General features: G+C 44.6%; 1 protein-coding gene across 1 annotated transcript; it reads left to right on the top strand.

Moving 5' to 3' along the window:
• Positions 1–96: 96 nt before the first annotated feature.
• Positions 97–21,907, top strand: btaf1 (BTAF1 RNA polymerase II, B-TFIID transcription factor-associated). The gene is made up of 38 exons (XM_069145238.1): positions 97–486; positions 1,395–1,518; positions 1,753–1,867; positions 2,574–2,714; positions 4,169–4,368; positions 5,750–5,883; positions 6,087–6,216; positions 6,341–6,409; positions 6,757–6,846; positions 6,923–7,018; positions 8,236–8,412; positions 8,659–8,799; positions 8,928–9,052; positions 9,945–10,065; positions 10,308–10,412; positions 10,611–10,760; positions 11,429–11,571; positions 11,724–11,898; positions 12,003–12,206; positions 12,563–12,983; positions 13,080–13,264; positions 13,371–13,527; positions 13,812–13,921; positions 14,176–14,377; positions 14,553–14,701; positions 14,800–14,952; positions 15,535–15,656; positions 16,270–16,437; positions 16,654–16,731; positions 16,837–16,966; positions 17,065–17,206; positions 17,337–17,467; positions 17,733–17,855; positions 18,255–18,407; positions 18,563–18,774; positions 18,895–19,054; positions 19,331–19,501; positions 20,765–21,907. Exons 1-38 carry the CDS (start codon positions 473–475, stop codon positions 20,903–20,905), a joined length of 5,562 nt encoding a protein of 1,853 aa, XP_069001339.1. The 5' UTR covers positions 97–472; the 3' UTR covers positions 20,906–21,907.
• Positions 21,908–25,001: the final 3,094 nt, after the last annotated feature.

Below are 25,001 nucleotides of genomic sequence, written 5' to 3'. Positions count from 1 at the left end.
TATTCGCTTCCTCTTTTAACGTGCATTTTGATTGGCCCTCCAGGATGCTTCTAGCCAATCAGCTTCCGCCTGCCATGGAGGAAGGAATAAATTCAAGATGGCTCCTCATATAAAAACAGTTGTCTGGGTTGGCCTCAACGTGCGACTAAATAACTCTTTAAATCGTATTAGGTTGAAATATTTATCTGCGAGTACCGCTGAAGGGTAAATCGAGCTTTAGTTTGATGGTGTTTTGCGGGGGGAGATACCAGAGGGACAGCGGGGAGAACTTTGAGGACATGTCTCGGTGGTGAAAGTCTCCGGCGGACAGAAGCACACAGCCGGGCCGCGGCTAGCCAGCTAACCAGCTAACTAGCCAATGACTTCGTCTGCTGCTAATCTGTCAGAAACGTTAAACGGCGTCGGAGGGAGAGTCTCGAACCGCGTACGGCCTGTTGAATGCTGGACGTGGAAGCGAGTGCAGTGACTGAACATGGCCGTATCACGGTGAGATATTCCCGGAGCGACTCTTGTCTTTAGAAGTCCGACTTTCCTCTTAACAATTAGCTAACTGACTCGCTAACACCTGCTAGCTTTTTTTTTTTTTTTTTTTTTTTTTTTGTGGTTCGGCAGAGATGGCATGGCCGCCCGCAGCCGGTGAGTGAGTGAGTGAGTAACTTAAAGGCACTGCTCTTAGCCGGGCACGGCGCGGCGCGGCGCGGCCCCAGAAGTCCGTTCGGACTCGTGTTTCGCTGCAGGTACGGACATGTCTGTTAACGTGGATTTTACACCGCGGTGTCGTGAACTGATGCTGCTGTGAAGTCGTGTCAGGAAACGAGAGACCGCCGGGAGCCGTGGAGATCAACTCGTCCCGTTACTGTTGTCGACCGGAGCCGGGACACCGGGACACCGGGACACCACCGGCTCGTGACGCTGCTCAGTCGATGCAAAATTGAACCGCAAACATCTTGTGACATTGTTTGCGAAGCGTTTTGCAGCCTTGATGTCAACATCGTCCTTCACTTCTGTCTCTCCGTTGTGTTTTCTTTAAGTCCACGTGGTGTCCATCGGTCTTCTGTCGCGTGTATAACGGAGTCCACGCGTTTGTGTCACAGTTTTAAGTGTTTGAGGAGCGGGGGGGGGGTCACACCCCGTACATCTCTAATCCACTCCGCTTTGTTAATAGACTGCTCACGACCTCGGTGACAGGCCGGGATCGACATGCAGGTTAACTTGTGCAAAGACGGTGACATAAAACTGTTGGAGCACTTTTAGGGCTTTTTGTTTAAAAGTCCTGACGCAGTCGAGCACCAAAATCTGGCAAGGAGGAATCGTCATGTTTCTGTTCAGTGTTGTGGTTGTGCATGGCCTCTGATGTTTCTGCTGACCTTGTTTTTTTTGTGACCCGTCTTCAGACTTGATCGTTTGTTTATCCTGCTTGACACCGGAACAACACCTGTAACCAGGAAAGCAGCAGCCCAGCAGCTTGGAGAAGTGGTCAAACTCCACCCACATGAACTCAATAACCTCTTATCAAAGGTGTGTGTTTGATATATATATATATATATATATATCCTTGTCCTAACAGGACAAGCCACTTTAAGAAACCAACTATGTCCACTTGTGCATATGTGGCTGTCCCTGCAGTCAGATTGTGATATATTGTTTTGTGTGTGCTGTTCTTCTTGTCTCTTTCCATCTCTTTTTGGATGATATAGGTTTAATTCTAGTTGTACAATTAATAAATTAAATCTATTTTCTGTCAATTATAAGGTCTTGACCTACCTAAGGAGTCCCAACTGGGACACTCGTATAGCAGCGGGCCAAGCTGTAGAGGCCATTGTGAGGAATATTCCAGAGTGGAACCCGAATCCCAGGCCTAAACCAGGTGAGCCGGCAGGCTTGTTCCGTGAAATATTTCCCCAAATTTGGGTGATCTCAGCCGTACACGTGTCACATCTGGCACCAAGTTTTGTTGAGCCATTTCCTTAATGCGGTATTGTTTTTGTGATAAGTTTCGGACCACTGCTTTCTTGTACAAGAAAATGCATGACTCATATCAGCTATGCGTGTTGTTTTACCGGGTTGTCGTGGACGCTACAGGGAACTAAATAGTGTTGGCTGATAACATGCAGGTTGTTCTGGTCAAAAATATAAAATGCCCTCTCTATTATTACTGCATTTTTATCAAACGTGGTTACATTCAAACTAACATTGTCAGATCACTGTTTAAAAAGTTTTTATAGTACGTGAAGACTCCAAAACAACAGCTTTGTGCTTTTCCCTCTATTGTTTGACGAACGGTAAAATGATGCATGGCAGCCACCCCCTGATAAGGACTCTTTGTTATACTCCTCATTGTCTCAACAGGTTAAACACTGTTGCCCTATACTCGTGTCATTCGCTCGTTGTTTTTTCTTTTACCGAACACCAAGTTTTCTATCTTTTTCACTTGAACGAAGGCTTCATAGAAAGATGATGGAATCGCAGCTCATAAATGGTGAATACATTTCTGTGAAAATGACCCAAGAGTTATTAAGAAGTTTAAGGGACAAATATACAACAATTAAGACTCTTGTGTTTGTTTCCTATAGAGTCATGTGACCTGTCTCCAGAGGACTCCTCTTGTGACCGGTTGAGTTTCTACCACTTTGACATCTCCCGCCTCCTCAAACACGGGGTGTCTCTGCTGGGATCTGCCGGGGCAGAGTTTGAGCTCCAGGATGACAAAATCGGTTTGTAGTGCCTCTTCAATTATTATTTCAGCTTCAGTGACATCCATACGGTTACATTCTCTCACGCACACATGGTTGAATCTGCACAGTCTTGTGTTTGGTCGTGTTGGACCTCAGGGCATCAGACTGGGAGATTTCCAACCTGTTTGTTTTGACTTGAGGAAAGAGATTGTCTCATGACTCTTGTTTGCTAAACACACTTTGTGCACCATATTTACACCCTAAAATCACAAACCTGTTGTGAAATATGGTAATCAACTATGGCTATACTATTACAACATCACTGGTCACTATCCCATATAAGCAGCAGTGTGACTTAGTCATGAATTTGATTGTGATTTGAATTGGCAATGCTGCTCATTGTTATCTTTTGATGGCCATTTGAATATGAACTTCTTTTGTGTTTTGAACAAGAAGTGAAATCGGACTACAGGGAAGCAAAGAGTTTACAAAATTAGGTTCGGTAGTTACTTTATTAATCCCCGAGGGGAAATTTTTTCGCTACAGCAGCATACAGAAGCAATAAGATAATAATAGAATACCGTATTTTTCGGACTATAAGGTGCACTTAAAATCCTTAAATTTTCTCAAAAATTGACAGTGCGCCTTATAATCCAGCGCGCCTTATGTATGGTTACTTGTTGTGCTTATTGATCGATTTTATGTGGTACAATGCGCTCAAAAATCTGTCGAAATGTGTAAGTACGACTTTGGTAAGCAACGGAGCCGCTCCGCTCAATGGATATTCGGAGCATTACGGTACGCTGGGTCACGACCTGATCGGCCCCGTAACAGGAATGTAATGTCTGAACTAAAAGTGCATTCATGTAAGGCAGCCCGCGCCCAGAGTATGCGTTAGCTACAATAAACCAATCAGAGAACAGTATTTAGTACGCTTACCCCCTCCACTTTTTATACGTAATACTTACTGTGCTTCAACATTATATTACAGTACATTTGTGTGTACGTAAAAGGACTCCAAAATTGGCACCTGTTAAGAGGCATGCTTACGAAGCGGGTTTCAAACTCCAAGCAATTAGCTACGCAGCAGAACATGGGAATAGAGCAGCCGCCAAAGAATTCAACATCAATGAATCAATGGTACGGAAGTGGAAAGTTTGATTTACCGGACTGTGTTGTTTTGCTTAATGCACCTTATAATCCGGTGCGCCTTATAGTCCGAAAAATACAGTAATAGAAAAGCAATAAAGTCCCCTTCACTGTCAAAGTTTACCAAATCGAGCAAGTTCAATGTGACATTCAGAGCTATTTGTGATGCTGTTACTATATTGATTTGTATCCCGAGGAATAATCTTTTTTTTTTTTCCGCCTACCTGCATTTAGCTCCAGAATTATAGTCTGTGGTTCACTTACACACAAGTCTTCCCCACACTGCCACAATGCACTCTCCACACCATCTAGTTTTCCAATGACTTCCTGTGATTTGTTCTCAGGTGAGATGGACCCCAAAGAACGTCTTGCCCGCCAGAGAAAGCTTCTTCAGAAGAAGTTGGGCCTCGATATGGGAGCTGCTATTGGTATGGATACCGAGGAGCTGTTCAACGACGAGGATCTGGACTACACCTGCCAACAAATTGGGCCCAGAGCTCATGGAAGCAAACCCACAGCTGGATCCAGCTCCCGCAACCATGTGGTGGGTCACCTTTTAGCCTTTTAGCTTTGTGTGACCAGACATTGTCCTTTTGGTTTACCAAACTTGAAAGGAAACTGCCTCTTTGACAGTTGTGGACTTTAAAGGTCCTATTGTAGTTTATACTTTACCATCTGTTGTCACTGCTTTCAGTGACAACAGATTGCAGTTGAATGTTCCCAGAGGGTGACTTTGACTAAGACTCGTGTACTTTGGCTTAAGCTTGTCGTTGCCATTGCTTATGGCAGCACACACCAAAAGTGATGTCATTACTGATTCCATGCGGTGCTCTTTGGCATTGTTTCAGTTGGCGGCACACCTCCCAATTTTGGGGGGCTTGCGCATTTGTAAAATGGATGAGTTGGAGGCTTGCGTCTGTGAACAGGTCCATCTCTCCAGGCATCTCTACGATCCTTTAATGTGGGAGTACAGGGGAAGAAAACTATGGAAAAACCTCTGCAATTGCTTTGTACCTCCTGTAAATTTCCACTGCTTTTACTATTCCAGCAGTGTAGATGGTATCTTTCTAAACAGCAAGGAACACTGCAGTCAGTTAAGCACACTTCAAGTGTGGGAAAAATGCTGACCAATGACCAGTGTGTTACCATAACTACAACATTAAGGTCATTGGCTTTCTTACCTGTTCAACTCAAACTACACTTGACTAATTGAAGAGTGGAAAGGATGTTGATGCCGTAGTCACACATATGACTCGCGACATGTCTTGCTATTGTACACCTATTTCATTTCAGCATAAAGGCTTGTCTGGACAGGAAGTCTGCTCAGAAAGCTAATAAATTCATTCTAATTGTGTCGTCTTCTCTTTGGCCTGACAGGCGTTGGTGAATCAGTCTTTTCTTTGCCTGTTATGATTCAAACATCAGTGGGTTTTTTTTTTATGTTTCCAAGCTTAGTGTTTAGTCATGCTGCCTGATTTTCACATCCTCCGAGCCTGTGTGCCTTTTCTCTTGTGAAGTTCTGCACACATTTTAAATCATTGTGTCAGTATTGTCTGTATGGTAATAGTGTATCAAATGCCTTTTATAGCTTTGCCTCATCAGTATGTAGTGTCCCAAACATACCAAAGATACTAACCCCTTAAATGTTTGTGTGGTACGAGTAGTCTGTGCCTGCTGAAAGTCAAGCTCAGTATGAAACAATAAAAATGGATTGTACATAAATAGACAGAGAGAATGTAGAAGAGCGGCTATTGATTTAGAGTGGGATGTTCGCTTTACCTAAAGCAGTAAGCACCACACTTGTTCTGAACAAGAGAATGAATTTTCTTAATGTAATCTGCTCCTCATTGTAGAGCAACTGTTGGTGGATATGTGTGTCCTTATGTTTTAAACTATATAATCAACTCCACTGTTTTTCTTTTAAGCACATGCAAGCTGCTGAATTGATCGACTCAGAGTTCCGGCCAGGCATGAGCAGTCGCCAGAAGAATAAGGCCAAAAGGATGGCTAAACTAGTAGCAAAACAAAGATCCAGAGATGTGGATCCTAATGAAAAGAGGTACGATTATTGTTTGGTTATGCATGGAGAGTTGTATCATCGTAAATCAACTAATCTCAAAAGACAGACCCATGTACAGCCATGTGTGTATTTAGCAGCATTGTCATATTTAAGGATTTCAAGGATTCGACCCATTTCAACATGTAAATGAAGTCTGATGAGTTGTAATGCTAACGTGGCTCTGCTCCCTCTTCAACCTTCAGTAACGACAGTTTTGAGAGTGAACCTGAGGAGAAACGAAGAAAAACCGCCAATGTAGTTATTGACCAACCAGCAACAGAGCATAAAGTCTTAATCGACAACGTTCCAGACAACTCCGGCCTTTTAGAGGAGGTAAGGAGTCTAAAACAACTGAAGAAGTTATTGGTGAGGTCTGAGACAGTTAAAGTGCTCGAACTGGTATGAAGGACCTCGTAAAATAGTTTACATGTTATGTAACTGGTCTCTTTGTCTTCAGATACACGAGTGGCCTCTGGAGAGCTTCTGTGAGGAGCTCTGCAACGACCTCTTCAATCCGTTATGGGAGGTAAAGACAAAGCATTGATGATGTGCTAATTTCAGTTGATGGTACACAGTTGAACATGAAGGGGTGAGCTGATTTAATCTGTGATCCAACACCACAAAATACACTTTGAGGATTGGAAGCTGTCACTCCCCAACTGATTCATGTCTTTTGATGCACCGTGACCAAATCAGACTCCTATAATGAATGCGAATATTTTGAAGGGTCAAACAAACTATTTATTTACCTTTTTTCAGTTTCTAACAAAACCTCCCTTACAAAAAAACCCCATTTTAACAGCTTTTATTTGACCAGTGTTAGTTACTATAAATGTTATGTAAAAGGATTGTATTGTATGTGGCTGTTTACAGATTCGTCATGGTGCAGGCACGGGTCTTCGAGAAATCCTCAAGTCCCATGGTGCTGTTGGTGGGAAGCTGGTAGGAAGCACTGCAGAACAGGTACATGTCCACCGTTGCTGCAGGTTATTTGTTGACAATTAAGCACGGCACCAACTGTCCTGATGTTCTGGTTTAGATGTCGCGGCAGCATCAGGAGTGGATAGAGGACCTGGTTATCCGGCTTCTCTGTGTCTTCGCTCTGGATCGCTTTGGAGATTTTGTATCAGACGAGGTAGGTTTCATTGTTCTTCACTGGACAACTAAACAGAACGTCAGAGGATGTTAGAAGTTACTGATGTGTTTTTCTATTGAGATGTAGCGTGTTATGAATATGAGGATATGTAACAAAGGATCCAGATGTACTTTGGTCATGTCATGGAAGGAAATATCTAATGGACCTTGCAGTGTCTTTAATATTCTAGTTGTGTTTATGTCTGTTGGAGGATTTATTGCACCTTTTGGTTGTCATTGCCTGAGAGGTGTTCTTTTACTGTTTTCTTCTATATGTAACACAGCAGTGAGTTGAACAATGTCATTAAAGAAGATGGAAGTTTTAACAAGATAATATTTTCCTTTTTGAATGCACAACGTTTTGCTATGTTTACACAAGAGCAAATCTTATCGGCCTCAGTGAGCCAACACAGCATTTCCTTTACATATGCTCTACTTGGGCAGCTTGTCCAAGGCAGATAAAATGACTTGGTTTCAATTTAGGTAAATCTTACATTAGAGTGCCTTGTTTCACTCTTGTGTATTTGGATTCGAGACATGTACGTGCAGGCAGTTAGCTTGTATCTATCGACAGTATGTGTGGCTTTTAAGGGACATCTGTTAATTGTAGCTACAGGATATAACCTGGGTAATACACGCCCCCTTTAAACTTCATGGAAACTAAAGATGTGTACCGTTATGTGTCATTGAATTTTCTTTATCCAAAAAATGTTTTCATAAAATTTGTATTTATGAAAAAGAAAAGGTACTGGCAATGATTTAAACAATTTTTTTTTTTTAAACAACACGCAGCCCTACTTAATACAACAAAATAACCTATATCAATAAAAAGGAGTGTAAAGGGGAGTTTACTAGATTAATGGGACATTGCATTTGACTGGATTTGTACCAGTGGAAAACAGTGAATTGACCTTATTAGTTTGGAGGTTTGCATGATGACAACCTATTTTGGATCAGCTATTGTATGTTTATCTGTAGAAGGAAGTCAAAACTCTCCCCCGAGACCGAAGGGAAGATTTTTTTTATTTTTTTTTATAAACGTCTACATCACATTGTCATGAATATGTGATAAAACAGCATTTTATCGTCTCTATTAATGGTGGCTGTCTGGCCTATTAGAGCAATCTCAACCAGAATAATTGGCAAATTACTAAATTCATATTATCCAACTCTCGTTGTCTCAGTGTTCTATTTATTCTACATCTCTTCTGTTGGCAGGTGGTGGCTCCTGTCAGAGAGACGTGTGCCCAGACGCTCGGCGTGGCCCTTCGCCACATGAATGAAACCGGCGTTTCCATGACGGTAGACGTCCTGCTGAAGCTGCTGAAAGAGGACCAGTGGGAAGTCCGTCACGGAGGCCTGTTGGGGATCAAGTACGCCCTGGCTGTCCGTCAGGTACTGCCTGTTCACCGTGTATATGATGAGCTGTTAAATCAGCATAGCGGGCTTCTCCTATGTATTTCATTTGAGCACCATAAGGTCATGAATATAAATTGTGGGGGTGGCAGGGTGTGTGCATGGACAGAAAGCTTTTTCCAATCTGGAAGCATATGTGCTCCCCGTGTAGAGATAATTTTTTTTCCTGATGTCATACCCATACATATGTGCTGTTTCTCATCTGTCGGTTCCTTCGTGGCTCAGGATTTGATTGCGGTTCTACTGCCCCGGGTGCTCCCCGCTATCACAGAAGGCTTACAGGACCTAGATGATGATGTCAGGGCTGTGGCAGCTGCATCCCTTATCCCTGTGGTGAAAGGCTTGGTGCAGCTACTGCCCAACAAGGTCGGAGGACCCCCCCCCCCCCCCCAAATGTTAATAGTCTTCCGCCTGTGTTGAAGTGTCCTCTCTATTTTTCACAGTGTTTGTGTTCTGGAGGTCTTAATTTAGTTGTAAAATGCAACGTCTCTCAGGTACCCTTCATAGTGAACACACTATGGGATGCTCTTTTGGACCTGGACGATCTCACCGCTTCCACCAACAGTATCATGACGCTGCTGTCCTCGCTGCTCACGTATCCGCAGGTCCGTCAGTGCAGGTCAGTCGCTGAAGGTCGTACAATAAATACTGCTGCCGCAAAGTGACGCCGTCGGTTTCTTGAACAGAGTCAACAACGTGTTGTAACTCAGCACGTCACCACACCAGACATTTAGTTATCGGTAATGTTGCTGTGAAAGTGTCATGATACTCGACACCACAGCAAATTCTCAAATGAATGTATTTCAAAATAAACTCTCATCTAAAAAATGGTGCGTAGCAACATGCACACACTATATATTTTGATATACTAAACAATAAAGACAGTAATCCATTAATGTTGAGTAGCTCAAAGCTCTTCAATCAATCCATTAGCCAAAAAGAGAAAACCATAATCTGTGTGAACGTTGTGTGAAGAGATGCCGTCTGTCATAACTCTCAAACGATAACGGAAACACAACATGTTGATGTAAAGTGAACAACTGAAACACTCACCACGTGTTCACAAGTAACAGTGGAGCTGTTGCTTCCTCTGTCATTGCCACCTTCATCCTGCATGTTGTTGTATCTCGGTATTCTGGGTACCACTGAAAAACAACTTCTGTCACACTTTCTGAATTTTGACTTGGTGCCGACATATTGATTCCTGTGTTATCCTGAGCTGTAACTGATGGGGAAAGCAAATACACTCACAGTATTACACATTATAATATCAGAGTTGCTTTTTAAAACCGGTTATCTTTCTTAAAATGAACCTGATTTAAATAAAAGCCGACAACCAGACTTGTAAACAGCCAGAACCAACTTACCACAAAGACCAAATTAATTTGCTGCTGGTACACTTATAGTTATGACAGTAATGCATTATTTAATTCGTTTTTGTTTTTATGATGTTCTCGCGTGGCCCTTGCTGTCTGTTTATGTATAGTGACACAGTGTCCTGTTCCCTGCAGCATGCAGCAGTCACTAACTGTGCTGGTTCCTCGGGTTTGGCCCTTCCTGAGACACACCATATCATCAGTAAGACGGGCAGCGCTAGAAACTCTTTTCACTCTGCTGTCCAAAGCTGACCAGGTACGTTTGACCAAGAGCAGTTGGATGGTCACATGACAAAGTACATTCCAACCTTTTTTTTTTTTTTTTTTTTTTTTTTCTCCGCTATACAGTATTTAACAGTATTATAAATACAGTAAATTTCCATGTTTTTATTGACACCACCCAGTGTTGCTGTCAAACCTTTTTTTGTTCAGTCCTTGAATGCTGATTAATGAGTTGTCTCCCTCATGAGGCCGTGTTTCATGTTTTTGCCTCTTCAGAGTTGTGCAGTGTGGATAAATCCCATCCTACAAGATATGCTCCGACACATCTTCCAGTCCTGCATACTGGAGAGCAACGAGGAGATCCTCGAACTGATTCAAAAGGTTTGTTGAATGACCCAAACTTCTACCTCTGATGGGTAAAATTACAAACACGACCTAAGTTTGCTTATTAGAAAAAGGAAGAATAATACAAACAATCCAATACTCATTATTTTAAAAAAAATATATATTTTTTTTTAGTCCTTGGATTGGAAAAAGGCTTGTGTGGAGGACTTTTATTGATATGCATCGTGTGTGCAGGTGTGGATGGAGCTGCTGTCTCAGGCCCCCCAACAGTACGTGGTAGCAGCCAGCTGTCCATGGATGGGGGCCTGGTTGTGTCTCATGATGCAGGCGTCTCACATTCCTATAGACCTGAACATGCTGCTGGAGGTGAAGGCGCGCTGCAAGGTACACTTCATATTCACACTTTATTCTTCTATTGCTCTAACACCTGATGTTTTATATTATAGTTTGGCAGTATTTAAATAGCTTTTTGTGACGGCAATTGTAGGCAGTGACTCGAATAATATTTTTATTTTAATGTTTCAAAAAATGAATATTAAGGTCTGTTTTTAAAAGTCAGTATGACATAACTCAGGATAGCAGTTTTTTTGTTTGTTTTCTTTTCGCTCGTTATGTCAACAACTTCATGCAAGTGATTTCACACAAAAGACAAAATAAATGCTCCTCGCTGTGGCTGCTTGGCTAAAAATCTTCCTGCTGCGGTCTGTATGTTTGAGGAGTTTTAGCAACCTGAACAGTCTGAGAGAGGAAATGAAATACAGGAGAGAAGCACGTTCAGCCCAGCGAGTGACTTAATATCCAGTTTGTTTAATGAAGTGTGTCTGAACTGATGGAGAATGAATGCAAGTTAGAATGGGAACAGCTCAGCTTTGCACGTATCAAGTTGATTCAGTGTGCGTTTGAAACGGAGAAGGAGACAAATATTTAAATTTAATGGTGCCAACAGACCGTTTGTTTCTTCGCCTGCCCCAGAGACATTTATAACAACATGAAATTTATATGGAGTTCAATTTTCTCAGTCGATAATAATTCATGTTGTGCTGCTGCTACAGGATAAGGCTGGAGCGAAGGCACGCCTCGGGAACAATCAGGTGAAGGAAACGGTTCAGGAGTATATAGCGGGCGCCGACACGGTGACGGATGACCCGGTGACAAGGGACTATGTGGTGGTTCGTGCTCGACTCATGTCTGCCAAGTAAGTTTTCATCGTTGCATCAGAGAGAAAAAGTTCTGATCTGGAGGACAGCGTGTTGCTTTCTATAAGCTTGAATTTCCAAATCCGTAATTTCTGAGATACTAATTGCTCTGCCGGCGTTTCCCTGCTCTCTTTGTAACTCTGCGATCCAGATTGCTGGGAGCTCTGTGTCGGTGCATCTGTGACCCTCAGCTCAATGCTGCATCTCAGGAGATCCGACCAGCTGAGTCTTTGGGCCAGCTGCTGCTCTTCCACCTCAACTCCAAGTCGGCCCTGCAGCGCATCGCGGTGGCGCTGGTGCTTTGCAAGTGGTCCGCACTGCAGAAGGTCGACTGACGTTTTTAGTCGCGGAACAAACTAAATGCTCGATTCTGCCGCGCTCGTAAAACATCCGAACTAACGTTCGAGCACGTTTCTCTCAATTCCTTCAGGATTGCCAGGTGGTGTCACTGATGGTGCAGCCTCGTCTTCTGGCCATTCTGTCTGAGCAGCTGTACTACGATGAGATCGCCATCCCCTTCACCCGCATGCAGAATGAGTGCAAGCAGCTGATCGCGCTGTTCGCCGACGCCCAGATAGACCTTCAGGACCGCCTCAATTGTAGCGTTTTCACCATTGACCAAGCCAATGAATTGGTAAATCCATACACACTCACACACGTTAAACACTTCGCCTCCGTTACATGAAGCAAACTTCCTCACTGTATATTTTAATGGAACATGTTGCTCTCTAGTCACCCGCATTCCACTCGCATATATTCCTAAGCTGTAACGCTACTACTTCATTATAATGGCATTAAGCTGTTATGGTATTTGTTGTTATTGCGGTCATATTTTCCATATTGTGGAACTGTAATTTGTTTTCTGTCCAAGTCTTCATTTCCTGAACTGACAGCTCCGGTAATAATGTTTCCCAGCTGACTCTGAGCTGCAAAGGTTAATGGATATTGCACCTCGGTAACAAATCGCATCCGTCCCCACTTGTTTCCTAGGTAACCACCATCTTCACCGAGTCAACGGCGGGTCTGAATGTGAAGTCCAAACAGTGGCAGGCACTGGACAGTAAACGACAGCAGGCTCAAGCAACGGTGATGGAGACCAGCGCCGAGTGGCAGCAGCTGCACCTGCGCGTGCACATGTTCACCGCCTGCGCAGTCATCAACCTGCAGGCACTTCCCGACAAGCTCAACCCACTGGTGAGGCCTCTGATGGAGGCCATCAAGAGGGAGGAGAACACCCTGATCCAGGGTTACGCTGCTTCTTTTATAGCCAAGCTGCTGCAGCAGTGCGCCGGGCGCTCGCCGTGCCCCAACCCCAAGATCATCAAGAACCTCTGTGCCTCGGCCTGCGTGGACTCTGCGGTCACGCCCTCGTCCGCCTGCCCCGTTCCCCCGACACAGGAAAATGCCAAAGGTGAGAGTGGATGAAGTTGGCCGCGTATTCATTAACTGACTTGGAAATATGCTCGTGCGATAATTGCATCCATGTTTTATTTCTTGTGCCGTTAAGGGGGTGGGTTGGAGAAAGACGGCATGCATCACATGGTCAACAAAACCCGAGGCATCATCACGCTTTACCGCCACCAAAGGGCTGCGTTTGCCATCACCAGTAAGAGAGGTCCAGCTCCTAAAGCCCCGAAGACCCCGACCACAGAGCTTCCTCCTGGCAGCACCATCAGTGCCGAGAATGACGAGGTACAGAAAGAGAGAGAGAGAGAGACGCTAAACGACACACTCCTCACATTCAGCTCGTACCAACGGCCCGTTGTGTTTACCGTTTTTCTATGAACTTTCCTTTTAGAGCAAGAAGCCATTTCTTATTCAGAGACGAGGGGCAGAGTTCTCCCTAACGACTGTTGCCAGGCACTTCGGTGCCGACCTCACCAAGTCTCTGCCGTACCTCTGGGAGAACACAGTGGGACCTCTGAGGACAGTGGCGACGGACAATCACTGCATCGGTATGTCGGATTGGATCGAAGCTTGTAATCCACTTGAGCACATCTAAATGTAACACTTCAGATCGAAGTTTAGTTTGAATCTGTTGACGTCCTGCCGTCATTCATAGTCTACGAGTCTCTTAACTTGTTTCGAGTTACTGTTTTGTCTTTGATTATGTCTTTGTAAATCGACTCGATTCACTTTATTTCTTCATGATAATTCATCAGGATCATCCACGTCTCATGAAGGCCTGCAGGCATCTGGTCGGCACACTGAATCACTGTGTGTCTGTTGTGTGTTCCAGACAGGCAGCTCCAGCTGGAGAGAGGAGACGCTGCAGCTCAGGAACTAGTTAACTCACTGCAAGTCCTGGAAGTCATGGCTGGAGCCATGTCTGCTGACCTCAAACCTTTGGTAAGACTGCTGATCCACCAACACCACTTTACTCCCCTTTTACTGAGTTTTTATTATTGGTGCGACTTCTAATTGTGTCACATGAAGACTTAAACGCTGTTGTTTCTCTTTGACCCGTGAAGAGTCCGTCTCAAAAAAGTTCACATGTCGATGTAATGGAACAAAAGTTGTAGCAGGAGAGATTCCCACAACATGTTCATGAAGGCATCTTGAAACAACTCTGAAGATGTGTGTCCTTTTGTGTCCCTGCGTAGCTGCTGGAGCACCTCCCCCACCTGTTCACCTGCCTGCAGCACCCGTACACAGCGGTGCGTCACATGGCGGCGCGCTGCGTGGGCGTGCTCAGTAAGATCGCCACACTGGAGACCATGAACAGCTTCCTGGAGCATGTGCTGCCCTGGTTAGCTGCTATTGAAGACTGCACCAAGCAGGAGGGTGCCATCGAGTCTTTAGCCTGTATCCTTCAGTCACATAAAGCCTTCCGCTTTCTTACCCGCGCAGCATTTCTTTTTTTTAATTTTCTTTTTATAACACATATGCAGTGATACTATTTCAAGCCGAGATGTTACGCGCGAGGATTAAAGGTGTGTTATTTCGGCACAGTTCTGTCCTTGACCAGCATCTTGTGCAGGTGTCATGGAGCAGCTCGATGTGGACATTGTTCCCTACATCGTGCTGCTGGTCGTCCCGGTGCTCGGCCGTATGAGCGACCCCAGCGACAGCGTTCGCTTCATGGCCACGCAGTGCTTCGCAACACTCATCCGCCTGCTGCCACTCGAGGTACGAGCGCCCGGACGGCAGGCTGAGGTGCAGTTTTTGAGGGTGGGGGGAAGGGGTTCGAATTCTGAAGGTCTTACTGTTTTGCTCTCGTCTACCAGCCAGGTATACCGGACCCTCCCGCCATGTCCGCTGACCTGATCCGCCAGAAAGCCAGAGAACGTCACTTCCTGGAGCAGCTGCTCGACAGCAGAAAGCTGGAGAACTACAAGATCCCTGTGCCCATTAAAGCCGAGCTGAGGAAGTACCAGCAGGTGTGTGTGTGCGTGTCAGTTTTCAGATGAAGGACGTGCAGCCTGTGGACATTTTTACACATTTAATTAACTTCTGGAACATTTGGGCGTTTCGTGCCCGAGCTGCCTCCTCACCTCCAGTCCCATCATATTTCTGCCAGATTCAGGAACGAGCGTTTGCTTTAACTGCTGCAGGCTGTAGACAACCGAGCTGCTGACAACAAATGGTTGTCTTGACATTTAAAGCAGTCAAACGGAGGCGAAATGTGCTGCTTCCTGTTGGAAGCGTTGGCTGCTGGCGGCTCTGCTGAGACCAGCCATCTCTCTCTTTAATGGAGCAGTGCGGTCGTCCTGTTTAAATGCTGCTATTGTTGCTGCTCGTGCTCAACACGTTGCTGCCAGGTCTTCGACCTCGTTACCGTAACTCACTCAGGAGCACCGCTTCAGTGAGGATTTCTTTTCCTGACGATTTCCAACAAATATAAAAATGTGTGATTACACCAGATGTTTCCTCGGCTATTAAAACTCTTTGCGTTTGACAATATCACAACATAAAAACCATGACGCACGCATAATGCTGTGGGTCTTTGTGTCGTCCTGCAGGACGGAGTGAACTGGCTGTCATTCCTTAACAAATACAAGCTGCACGGGATCCTGTGTGACGACATGGGGCTCGGCAAGACGCTGCAGTCCATCTGCATTCTGGCAGGCGATCACTACCTCAGGTACCGAGTCCGAACGGCACCGATACCGGCTTTCACTTCCAGCTCTACGAGTCCAGCACACCGACTCTCCTCCTCTAGAGATTGTTCTATTGCTAAGCAACTCCACTCGTATGATTGTTCCTGCTTCTCGTCTGAAGGACATTAAAAACAACTTTTCTACTTGAATAGTAATATATGAGTGCACAGCAGGTTTATATGCATTCAATGTTATATGACATATTATATATAATATTATAATCCAATTATCACTGAAAGGACTGAACTACATTATGTTAGTGAAAGCTCATTACAGTTTGCTTCGTTTCCTTTTTTAGGATAGATACACTAATAGTAATGCAGACAGAATGTAAAAGGAGACCGACTTGAATGTTCTTTTAGTTTATGATATAAAACCTTGTGAATATGGTCAAATCTAAGATGCTGTTCCTTTCTGAGCCCCGTTGAACGTGCTGCACTGCCCGACGGGCAGCGCAGGGTTCGACGGCTTCAGCAGTGATTTGTTTTTGTTCTTCTTCGACCTCCTCCTGTGTTCTTTTAAAACACTCGTCCTCTCTGAAGTTTGACGTGGCGCGTTTGAACATGTGACTCAGCCTGCTGCGTGCGTGTCGCTCAGGGCTCAGGAATACGCCAAGACGAAGGCCGCGGACTGCAGCCCCCTGACCTCTCTGGTGGTGTGTCCTCCCACGCTGACCGGCCACTGGGTGGACGAAGTGGGCAAGTTCTGCACCAAAGAGTACCTCAACCCGCTGCACTACACCGGGCCTCCCACGGAAAGGATGCGGTAAGGATTAGTCAGAGTTTGGTGTAAGATGATGATTCATGTTCCCTTTTTATTTTTTTTTATTTTTTTTTTTTTTTTTATTTTTTTTTTTTTTCCCTTTCCTTTCCTTCTCTCAAGTCTTTCAAAAGTGAATAAGTGAAAGAGAACATGTGCATCTCTGTGTAAAGACAACATTTCCATCATGTTGAGCTAACTGAACATTTACTTTTTTTTTAGGTTGCAACACCAAGTAAAAAAACACAACCTCGTAGTAGCCTCTTACGATGTTGTACGCAATGATATCGACTTTTTTAGGTGAGGACAATTTCACATATGATTGTTTTTCAGTTTTGGAAGCAGGCAGCCTGTTTTATTTAAAAAAAAAAAAAAAAATGTTTTTATTTTTTTTTTATTTTTCAGAAATATCAAATTTAATTACTGTATCCTCGATGAGGGTCACGTCATCAAGAACGGGAAAACCAAACTTTCCAAAGCCATTAAACAGCTGGCCGCCAACTTCCGAATCATCTTGTCAGGAACACCCATTCAGGTGAGACGCCTTCTGAGACCTTGGAAGGAAGTGACCAGGACGATTTAACTTCTTTTCTAGTCCGACCGTCAATGTCTTCCCGCTCGGTCTCTCCTCAGAACAACGTCCTGGAGCTCTGGTCGTTGTTCGACTTCCTCATGCCGGGCTTCCTTGGAACCGAGCGGCAGTTTGCTGCTCGCTACGGTAAACCCATCCTGGCCAGCCGAGACGCCAAGAGCTCGTCGCGGGAACAGGAGGCGGGTAAGTCGGACTAAATATCTAAATATACTGCTGTTGTCTGAACATTTTACATTTTCAGACATCCCTCGTTTATTTTGCTCTTTTTAAATAAAGGTTCTAAACGGCAGTAAATATTGGTTTGTGCTTGAAGGTGTCCTGGCGATGGAGGCTCTGCATCGACAGGTGCTGCCCTTCCTTCTGAGGAGGATGAAGGAGGATGTCCTCCAGGATCTTCCTCCTAAAATAATTCAGGACTATTACTGCACCCTGAGCCCTCTACAGGTACTCGTGGCCCCTGATGACGATCTGTTCAATCAATCCCAGTTTTTCTCGCGTTAACATTTTAAAAGCTGTAAAGATTTGACCTCGTGTGTTTCAGAGCCTTCTTCTGTTGACTAAGATAGCTAATGAGATTAAAGGCTGAAGGTCTTCGTTAGTGTAATTATGCTGGCAGAGTTGAGGTTGGAAGTGACGCAAGTGTTTGTTTATAGGTGCTCCAACAACATTAGAGGCACAACCTCCGTGTAACCTTTCTCACTACCTGCAGGTTCAGCTCTATGAAGACTTTGCAAAGTCTCGAGCCAAAGCCAGCGTGGAGGACAGCATCTCTGTAGCCTCTACAGAGGAAGAGGAGAAGCCCAAACTGAAGGCAACAGGCCACGTCTTCCAGGTACATCAAGTATAAACCTGCTTAAGTTAAAGGAGCTCTGTGGCGTTTTCTTGTGAAGAAGGTTTCCTATTACTTTCGGGTTTTTTCCCCCCAAAATCCATGCTGTGTAAAACTTCTGTAAATCTAAAGGAAAACCAACATGGGTGTGAGCAGCGTAGGACCTGCTTGTCCTCCCTGCTTGTCCTCAATGCTTTTTGTTGGTGCATTAATGCGTCCGGCAGATCGGTGGAATGGTCTTGACTCTCATCGTCAGAGACGAACAAAACAAACTGAAATAGTAGAAGTCATAAACTCTGCAGGTTAATGCAAAGATGTCGCCGTCCTTTCCTCAGAATGCATCGCTAATCTTCTCCTTATTACCTCCCTGTGATATTTGCCTTCTCATCTACTTTCCATCAGGCGCTGCAGTACCTGCGGAAGCTGTGTAACCACCCGAGCCTGGTCTTGACGCCGCAGCATCCGGAGTACAAACGCGTCACGGAGCAGCTGACGGGTCAGAACTCAAACCTGCGGGACATTCAGCACGCGCCCAAACTGTCCGCTCTCAAACAGGTGATGTCCCGGGGGGGGGAAGGGGGGGGGCACCACCGATCAGCCGTTGATGGTTCTCCAGACGGCCGAGTAGGGCGAGGAGATTTTTGTAGCGCCTTTGATCAGCTGGGTTGTTTTTTTTTCTGACATGGCTCTGTCATGTTTCTGCCCTCCAGCTGCTGTTGGACTGCGGCCTTGGTGGCGGAGGAGGTTCTGAGGGGGGCCCCGAGGCGGTGGTGGCGCAGCACCGTGTGCTGATATTCTGCCAGTTGAAGAGCATGCTGGACATCGTGGAGCACGACCTGCTGAAACCCAAACTGCCCACCGTCACCTACCTGAGGCTGGACGGCAGCGTGCAGGCCGGCCTGCGGCACTCCATTGTTTCCAGGTCGGTCCGTTTGAATTTCCGTTGAAGCCGTTTGTCAACGAGACTCGGTGCAGATTCTGCTCAGTGCTGCAGGCGACGTGAACGCGAGGCCGACGGCCGTCTCCCCTTTTGCGCCTTCAGGTTTAACAACGACCCTTCCATCGATGTGCTGCTGCTGACCACCCATGTTGGCGGTCTGGGTCTGAACCTGACGGGCGCAGACACCGTGGTGTTTGTGGAACATGACTGGAACCCCATGAGGGACCTGCAGGCCATGGATCGGGCCCACAGGATAGGACAGGTACCGCAGCATACGGCACAATACCTCCACATCTATCTGCACAGGTGATACTGGAGCCAAGCAGCTGCTGCTGCTGCTGCTCTCAGTACAAAGTGACTGGTTCATCAGTGTTTCCTTGATGCATTATTAAGCAGAGCCTTAGATCAGTCTTGGATTGTGTGACACCGCCGCTCTTGTTTGAAACCAGCGACGCAAAAAACGAAGCGAAATGAAGTTGTCAGGACGGCACACGTGATCCATTCTGGGAACTTGTATTGTTGTTTTGCTCTCGTGCAGAAACGGGTGGTGAACGTGTACCGGCTGATCACACGAGGCACGCTGGAGGAGAAGATAATGGGGCTGCAGAAATTCAAGATGAGCATCGCCAACACCGTCATCAGCCAGGACAACAGCAGCCTGCAGAGCATGGGCACGGACCAGCTCCTCAACCTCTTCACCCTCGACAAGGTGAGACCTCCGAGTTCCTGTGGAACGCACATCTCTAAACACGATCCGTCATACATAACGGATGTTCGTTTGTTTCCACTGTGGAGTTCAGTGCTAAAGGAAAGCGGACAGAGACGAGCAGCAACTCTGATCTCAACTGACTTGCAAGTGTTGTTATCTGGAACGTCTGGTGACCACGGAAGTTAAACGTGGTCACCAAAAATATATTTCTACATTTGGTATAAACAGATCACACTGTAACTATGAAAATGCAGATTATTGTCTGTAATCTGCCCAAACATCTTTTTTTCTTTTCCTTTTTTTTTAAACAACTTACTGGTTGGCCTGTCGTGATCATGAAGTTTTTAGTTGAATATTAATTCACAGAAATAATTGAGATCTAATTGTCTTTTTCTGCTCATTTTATGCCACTGTTGTAGTATAAGCCTCATCATAATAATAATAATAATAATAATAATTATAATTATACACCTCATGAAGAAGAGCCATTTATTGAACATCGGCATATATGAATAAAAAACACATTTCTGTTTGCCTTTTATGATTTGTAGACCAAAGTAAAGCACAAGTTCAGTCGTAACATGTATCTTAAATATACGTCGGTATAAACGTTGTGCTACGGCGGTGCTAATTCTGATGTTGCGTTAAACCGTAGAAGAGGAAGTAGGTGCAGCGAGATGTTGTTAAGAGTCAAACAGGGAAACTGACGGAATCGTTTCCGTTCATTTGTATTAAACCAGCTGGATGACATCAAGACAGATTTCCAGAGATTATGTGAAAAGGCTTGCGGTCACCTCAAATCATTGGAACCGGTTGATCATGTGATAAATGTGACGGATCTCCGTTTGTTCAGACGAGTCCGAGACCTCGTTTCCACCTGGAAACACGCGGTGTTTGGATGTCTTCACTGGGAGAGGACCGACATGTTAGTGAGGCGCAAATGGAGGAAGAATTCAGAATGGGATTTGGCTGCTGAACATCAGCCGGGTGGAAACTGATCAGCACAACAAATGAAAGACGCAAATCATCCAAGTTGAAAGGTCACACGACTTCCTGTCCTGCTTCCAAATCGCCCCTCGATATAAGAGCCGTAGAAACGCAGGAGGCCGGTCCAATTCCCTGAACGGGACAAAAACAAACCCCGGGAGTGTTTTGTACCGTTTTCGTTTTTACTATGAAAAAAAACAAAAACATCGCCACTTTCTGCGTGTTATACCGCTGCATCTGAGCCGCCTCGTGTGTGTGTGTGTTTGCGTGTTTCAGGGCGAGAAGGGCGAGCAGCCGACGTCGACCTCGGGGAAAGCCTCCATGAAGTCGGTGCTGGACGGTCTGGGAGAGCTGTGGGACCAGCAACAGTACGACACCGAGTACAACCTGGACAGCTTCATGCACTCGCTGCAGTAGCACCGTACAACACCCCCACCCCACCCCCACCCCACTCAGCCTCCATCACTCATCTCATCTGCTGGCCGAGCAGGACCTGGTCAGAGCCTGAGGAGACGCCCCCCCCCCCCCTCCCCCCCCTCCACACACACACACACACACCGTAGACGAGCTCACCGCTCGCGTCCCACAGCAATAACTCAAACACAGCCAGTGAGGAGAGACTCTCTTATTTATTGCTCTGAGATCGGTAGGACGATGATCAAGACATCCCATAATTCCTTGTTGTGAGCGAACCACGCAGTCCTTCGTCACGCCCCGCTACAGAAACTGCCGAGAGAATGAACCGGCAGCAACACCTGCAGCGTTCGGTCTCCATCTTCTACAGTAATGAACGGCAGCGGCGTCGTATCCTTCATAGTTACAGCAGCAGGTGCTGCTTTTACAAACCGCTGCCCCCCTCCCTCACCGCAGCACCAGAGTATACAGTGTTAACTGCTTCAGACACCATGTATCCCCCCTTGCCCCCCCCCCCCCTCACAAAGTCTTAAAAGCACTGCTGTACCCAGCCACACCGGTCAGCGCCCCTCTGACTGACGGATCCAAATATGTTTTTGTATGACAAAGGGAAACAGGGTGAGAGTGACATGAAGCCACAGGATGTCGTCACGCTGCCTCAGCTTTTTATAGCACGTGCTATACCCGCTGAGCTCGGCGACGACGACACGACTCCCCTCCTCCACGCGACCCGGGTCCCGGAGTCGGTGGCCGACCCAGAGCCCGACGGAGAAACGCCAATTCTCTGTCGCAGCCACGTGTGATGTAGAAGTGACCTGGGGAGGAGGAGGGGGGGGGGGGGGGGCTGCACTTGAAGCTGCGTTACAGAGACTGAACGGGGCGCCAAGCCGGTCCCTGAAACTTGTCACAAGTATTTTAAAAGAATAATAGACTTGTACATATTTCTGTAATTGCTGCTTTTTGTTTATGATCGCGGAATTGTAATAAATTCTACAAACCTTTGAACCACATGTATTTTCTTTGTGACCAGTAGATGGTGATGTTGCACATCCAGGAATAACAGCAGGAAGTGGATGTGAATGAATATAAAAGCTGCTCTCATCAGTTTAATTTGAACACACTTCTGCACATTAAAGGATCGTTTAGTGCTTCGTTACAGACACACTGAACAAGATGCAAACACCGCGGCCGATGGAGTTGATGTCCTTCAGAGATTATCCTCCATCAAAGCTGCTAAACGGACCATATGTTTTGATTATGGTCCGGTCCTCTTTGATTTTAATATTTGAATCTACAGTTTTAGTGTTTGAATTTTATGTAAACCTTAAATGAACATTCTTTTGAAATTTGGACACCTGAAATTGTTACGCTGAGTTTATGAATTAAAAAAATAAATCAAGAGTAAAACACTTCAACTTAGTACCAAGTGGACAGATGTGTTAATATGACAGAGGCCAAAAGCATCGTGTGAGTTAGTGCTGGAAAAGGATGCCATGCAAAAGACCACAAGGTTTCACAGCGTCGTACAACTACGTTTAATAAGGTTTGCTCATTAGTACAGAAAAAAGAAAACTGAACGTCGGAACTACAAACTCTGAAGCAGTAGTAAGCGTTAGCAGCGTTGAGCTCCATGTTTTCAAACCACAGTTATACTGCAAAAAAAAGTTGAGACACCCATACGTCCAAGTCAGTCTAAAAAAAACAACAACAAAAAACAGCGTTCAAGTCAGGAAATAAAAACCTAGAAAATAAAAGCACAGATGTTGTATTTGGAAAAAAAAAAAAAAAAAGAAAGAAAAAGAAATACATTTCAAAAGTAGAGGGATGTTCGTGAGGGAAAAAAAGCACATTACCAGTCATTTTTTAAATTTTTTTTTTTTTAATCTATTTTGAGATCACATGACGAGAGCCACAGTGTTTACCTACCCAGAGAACGCCCATGAAGAAGAAGAAGAAGAAGAAGAAGTGAATATACAGTTTACTATCCAAGTCTAGTTACATGAAATACATACGTAATATCTATAGAGGAATATATGAAACAATAGCCATCATCCAAATCAGTCTTCTCTTTTTCTTTTTTGTTTGTTTGTACATACATTTTATTTTATAGGCCAGGTATAAATTGATTTGTTTAGTGAAAGAGAAACTTGGGGGGGGGGGGGGGATACCAAAAGAAGGTTAGGAGATCGATAAATACTTGGTGGTATGGTGGTGAATAATACTGAGGCCAGGGAGGGTGAGGGAGGAGGGGGGGGGGGGGGGGGGTCAGCATCAGCTGTATAAACTGGTGGAAATAACATGGTCACATGAGCACTGCAGCCTTTTGGATGAAGACGGTGGAGAAGGACGTTAAAAAAAAAAAACCACTTCAAGATTCAGCCTGAATTAAAGGACTATTTTTCGGAGATGAGATTTGTCTCGGTCCTACTGAGATGAAAGAGTGTCGATGCCTCCTCGTGTCTGTGGTCTACAGAAAACAGCTTAGCTTAGCAGAAAGACTGGAAACTGCTCTCCACTTGTCTCCGTCCAGGGGTTCAAACATCTGGCTGCCTCCGGCTCCTCTAAAGCTCACTGATTAACACCAAAGTGTAAAACTACACACTGCGATCTGAAAAGGTTTTACAGGTCAGACTTGTTCTCGGACAAAACTTCAGCAAGTCACTGGTCCGGAAAATAAGCGCCCTCCCGCTCAGCAGTGAGCGGGGAGGGCGCTTCTCATCTGGTTGGGTTGTTGTTGTTTTTTGGTGTGCTTTAAACAAATGAAACGTGTGTTATAAATGATTGAGCTTTAGAGGTGTTGATGGCTTTGGACAGAGGCAGGCTAACTGTTTCTGCTCGTTTCCAGTCTTTATGCTGAGCTCACTCGCTGCAGCTTCATACAGAATAACCTTCTCCTTCCACTCTTAGTGCAGCAGAAGTCCTGCAGGATGGAGGAAAGCTCGACCTGCTGGGTCATCAATGCGCCCGCCAGCAATTCAAAAATCTCCCCATCTTATATCTTCTTCTTTTTTTTTTTTTTTTTCCAAAACCAAAAAGTACAAGCTGCAGTTTTAAGAGATTTCTGCAACTCAAGTTAGGCTACTTCTCAAAAAAAAAAAAAAAGTCTCTTCTCAATCTGTTTTATACAGTGCATCCCTACATTTACATTCATACTTAAATACAATCGCACTGGTGTGGATGGAACCAACCAGAAAGAGGAGGACGTGTGACGGGGCGTTTCTTTAGTAGAAGCAGGTGGAATATTTCACACCAGAGGACGTGAGGATTGTTGTAGCTTTAGTGGTGATATTGGAGTAGCAGAAGCAATGTAAATAGTGGTGTCTTCCACAATTACGTCACGACATAGTGCAATGTATGCTCCATTCTGCCATTTTTATTTTATTGCCCATTCATTTGTTTACATTGCGAATCACTTAAACATCACCAACCACCAAACTTTTTCTTCGAGTAGTTATTTTTCTTCTTTTTTTTAAATTTTTTTTTTTTTATCTCCTTAGATCATTTTCACACTAATGTAAGCAACATCAGCGAGTTAACACATAAAGCTTAGCATTTCAAGAAACGAGACATTTAGTAACAATATTACAAAGGGTTTTTTTTCAACTTCAAAAAATGAAAAAAGTGAACAAATGAAAAAAAAAAAAAAAAATTAAACCGTTTAAAGAATTAGCATCAGAAAATTAATTTATTCCAAGTAAAAATACAAAATAATATTTATGACATTGACCAGATATGAAAGTCTCCCCCAGAAATAACTATTAATGGTTGAGAAATAAGTCTGTAAAGAAAAATATGAAATAAAAATGAAAATATGTTTCTTTTCTTTTTTTAGCAAAACTTTCTAAAAATAATGAAAATTTCTCAGTACAAAGGCTACATTACTACTGGAAGGTACTAGCAGGTAGAGTAGGTAAATACACAGTAGAAAATGATTTTAGTGAATCACAATGCTTGCAATGAAAATAATTCTGCAATAAAGATTTATGCCTCTTTTTCGTGTTTTCTTCTTTTCTACAAACAGTACAAACAGTATTGCACATTACAACAAAGAATCAAGGTTCTTAGCCTTAAAAAAATGGGACTAATTCAAGTCTTGCGT

The sequence above is a fragment of the Embiotoca jacksoni genome, unplaced genomic scaffold (assembly GCF_022577435.1).
Source record: "Embiotoca jacksoni isolate LCO1_2020_lvr unplaced genomic scaffold, fEmbJac1.0.p SCAF_12, whole genome shotgun sequence".
Taxonomy (NCBI): Eukaryota; Metazoa; Chordata; class Actinopteri; family Embiotocidae; genus Embiotoca; species Embiotoca jacksoni.
The sequence above is the reverse complement of the archived record's forward strand: the minus strand, read 5'-3'. Positions and strand labels throughout refer to the sequence as shown.

Excerpts from the sequence above, each read along its gene's own strand:
- btaf1 (XM_069145238.1), top strand. Across the intron at positions 16,967-17,064 it reads TGTCAGGAACACCCATTCAG|AACAACGTCCTGGAGCTCTG; the intron begins GTGAGACGCCTT and ends GTCTCTCCTCAG. Across the intron at positions 19,055-19,330 it reads GGGCCCACAGGATAGGACAG|AAACGGGTGGTGAACGTGTA; the intron begins GTACCGCAGCAT and ends GCTCTCGTGCAG.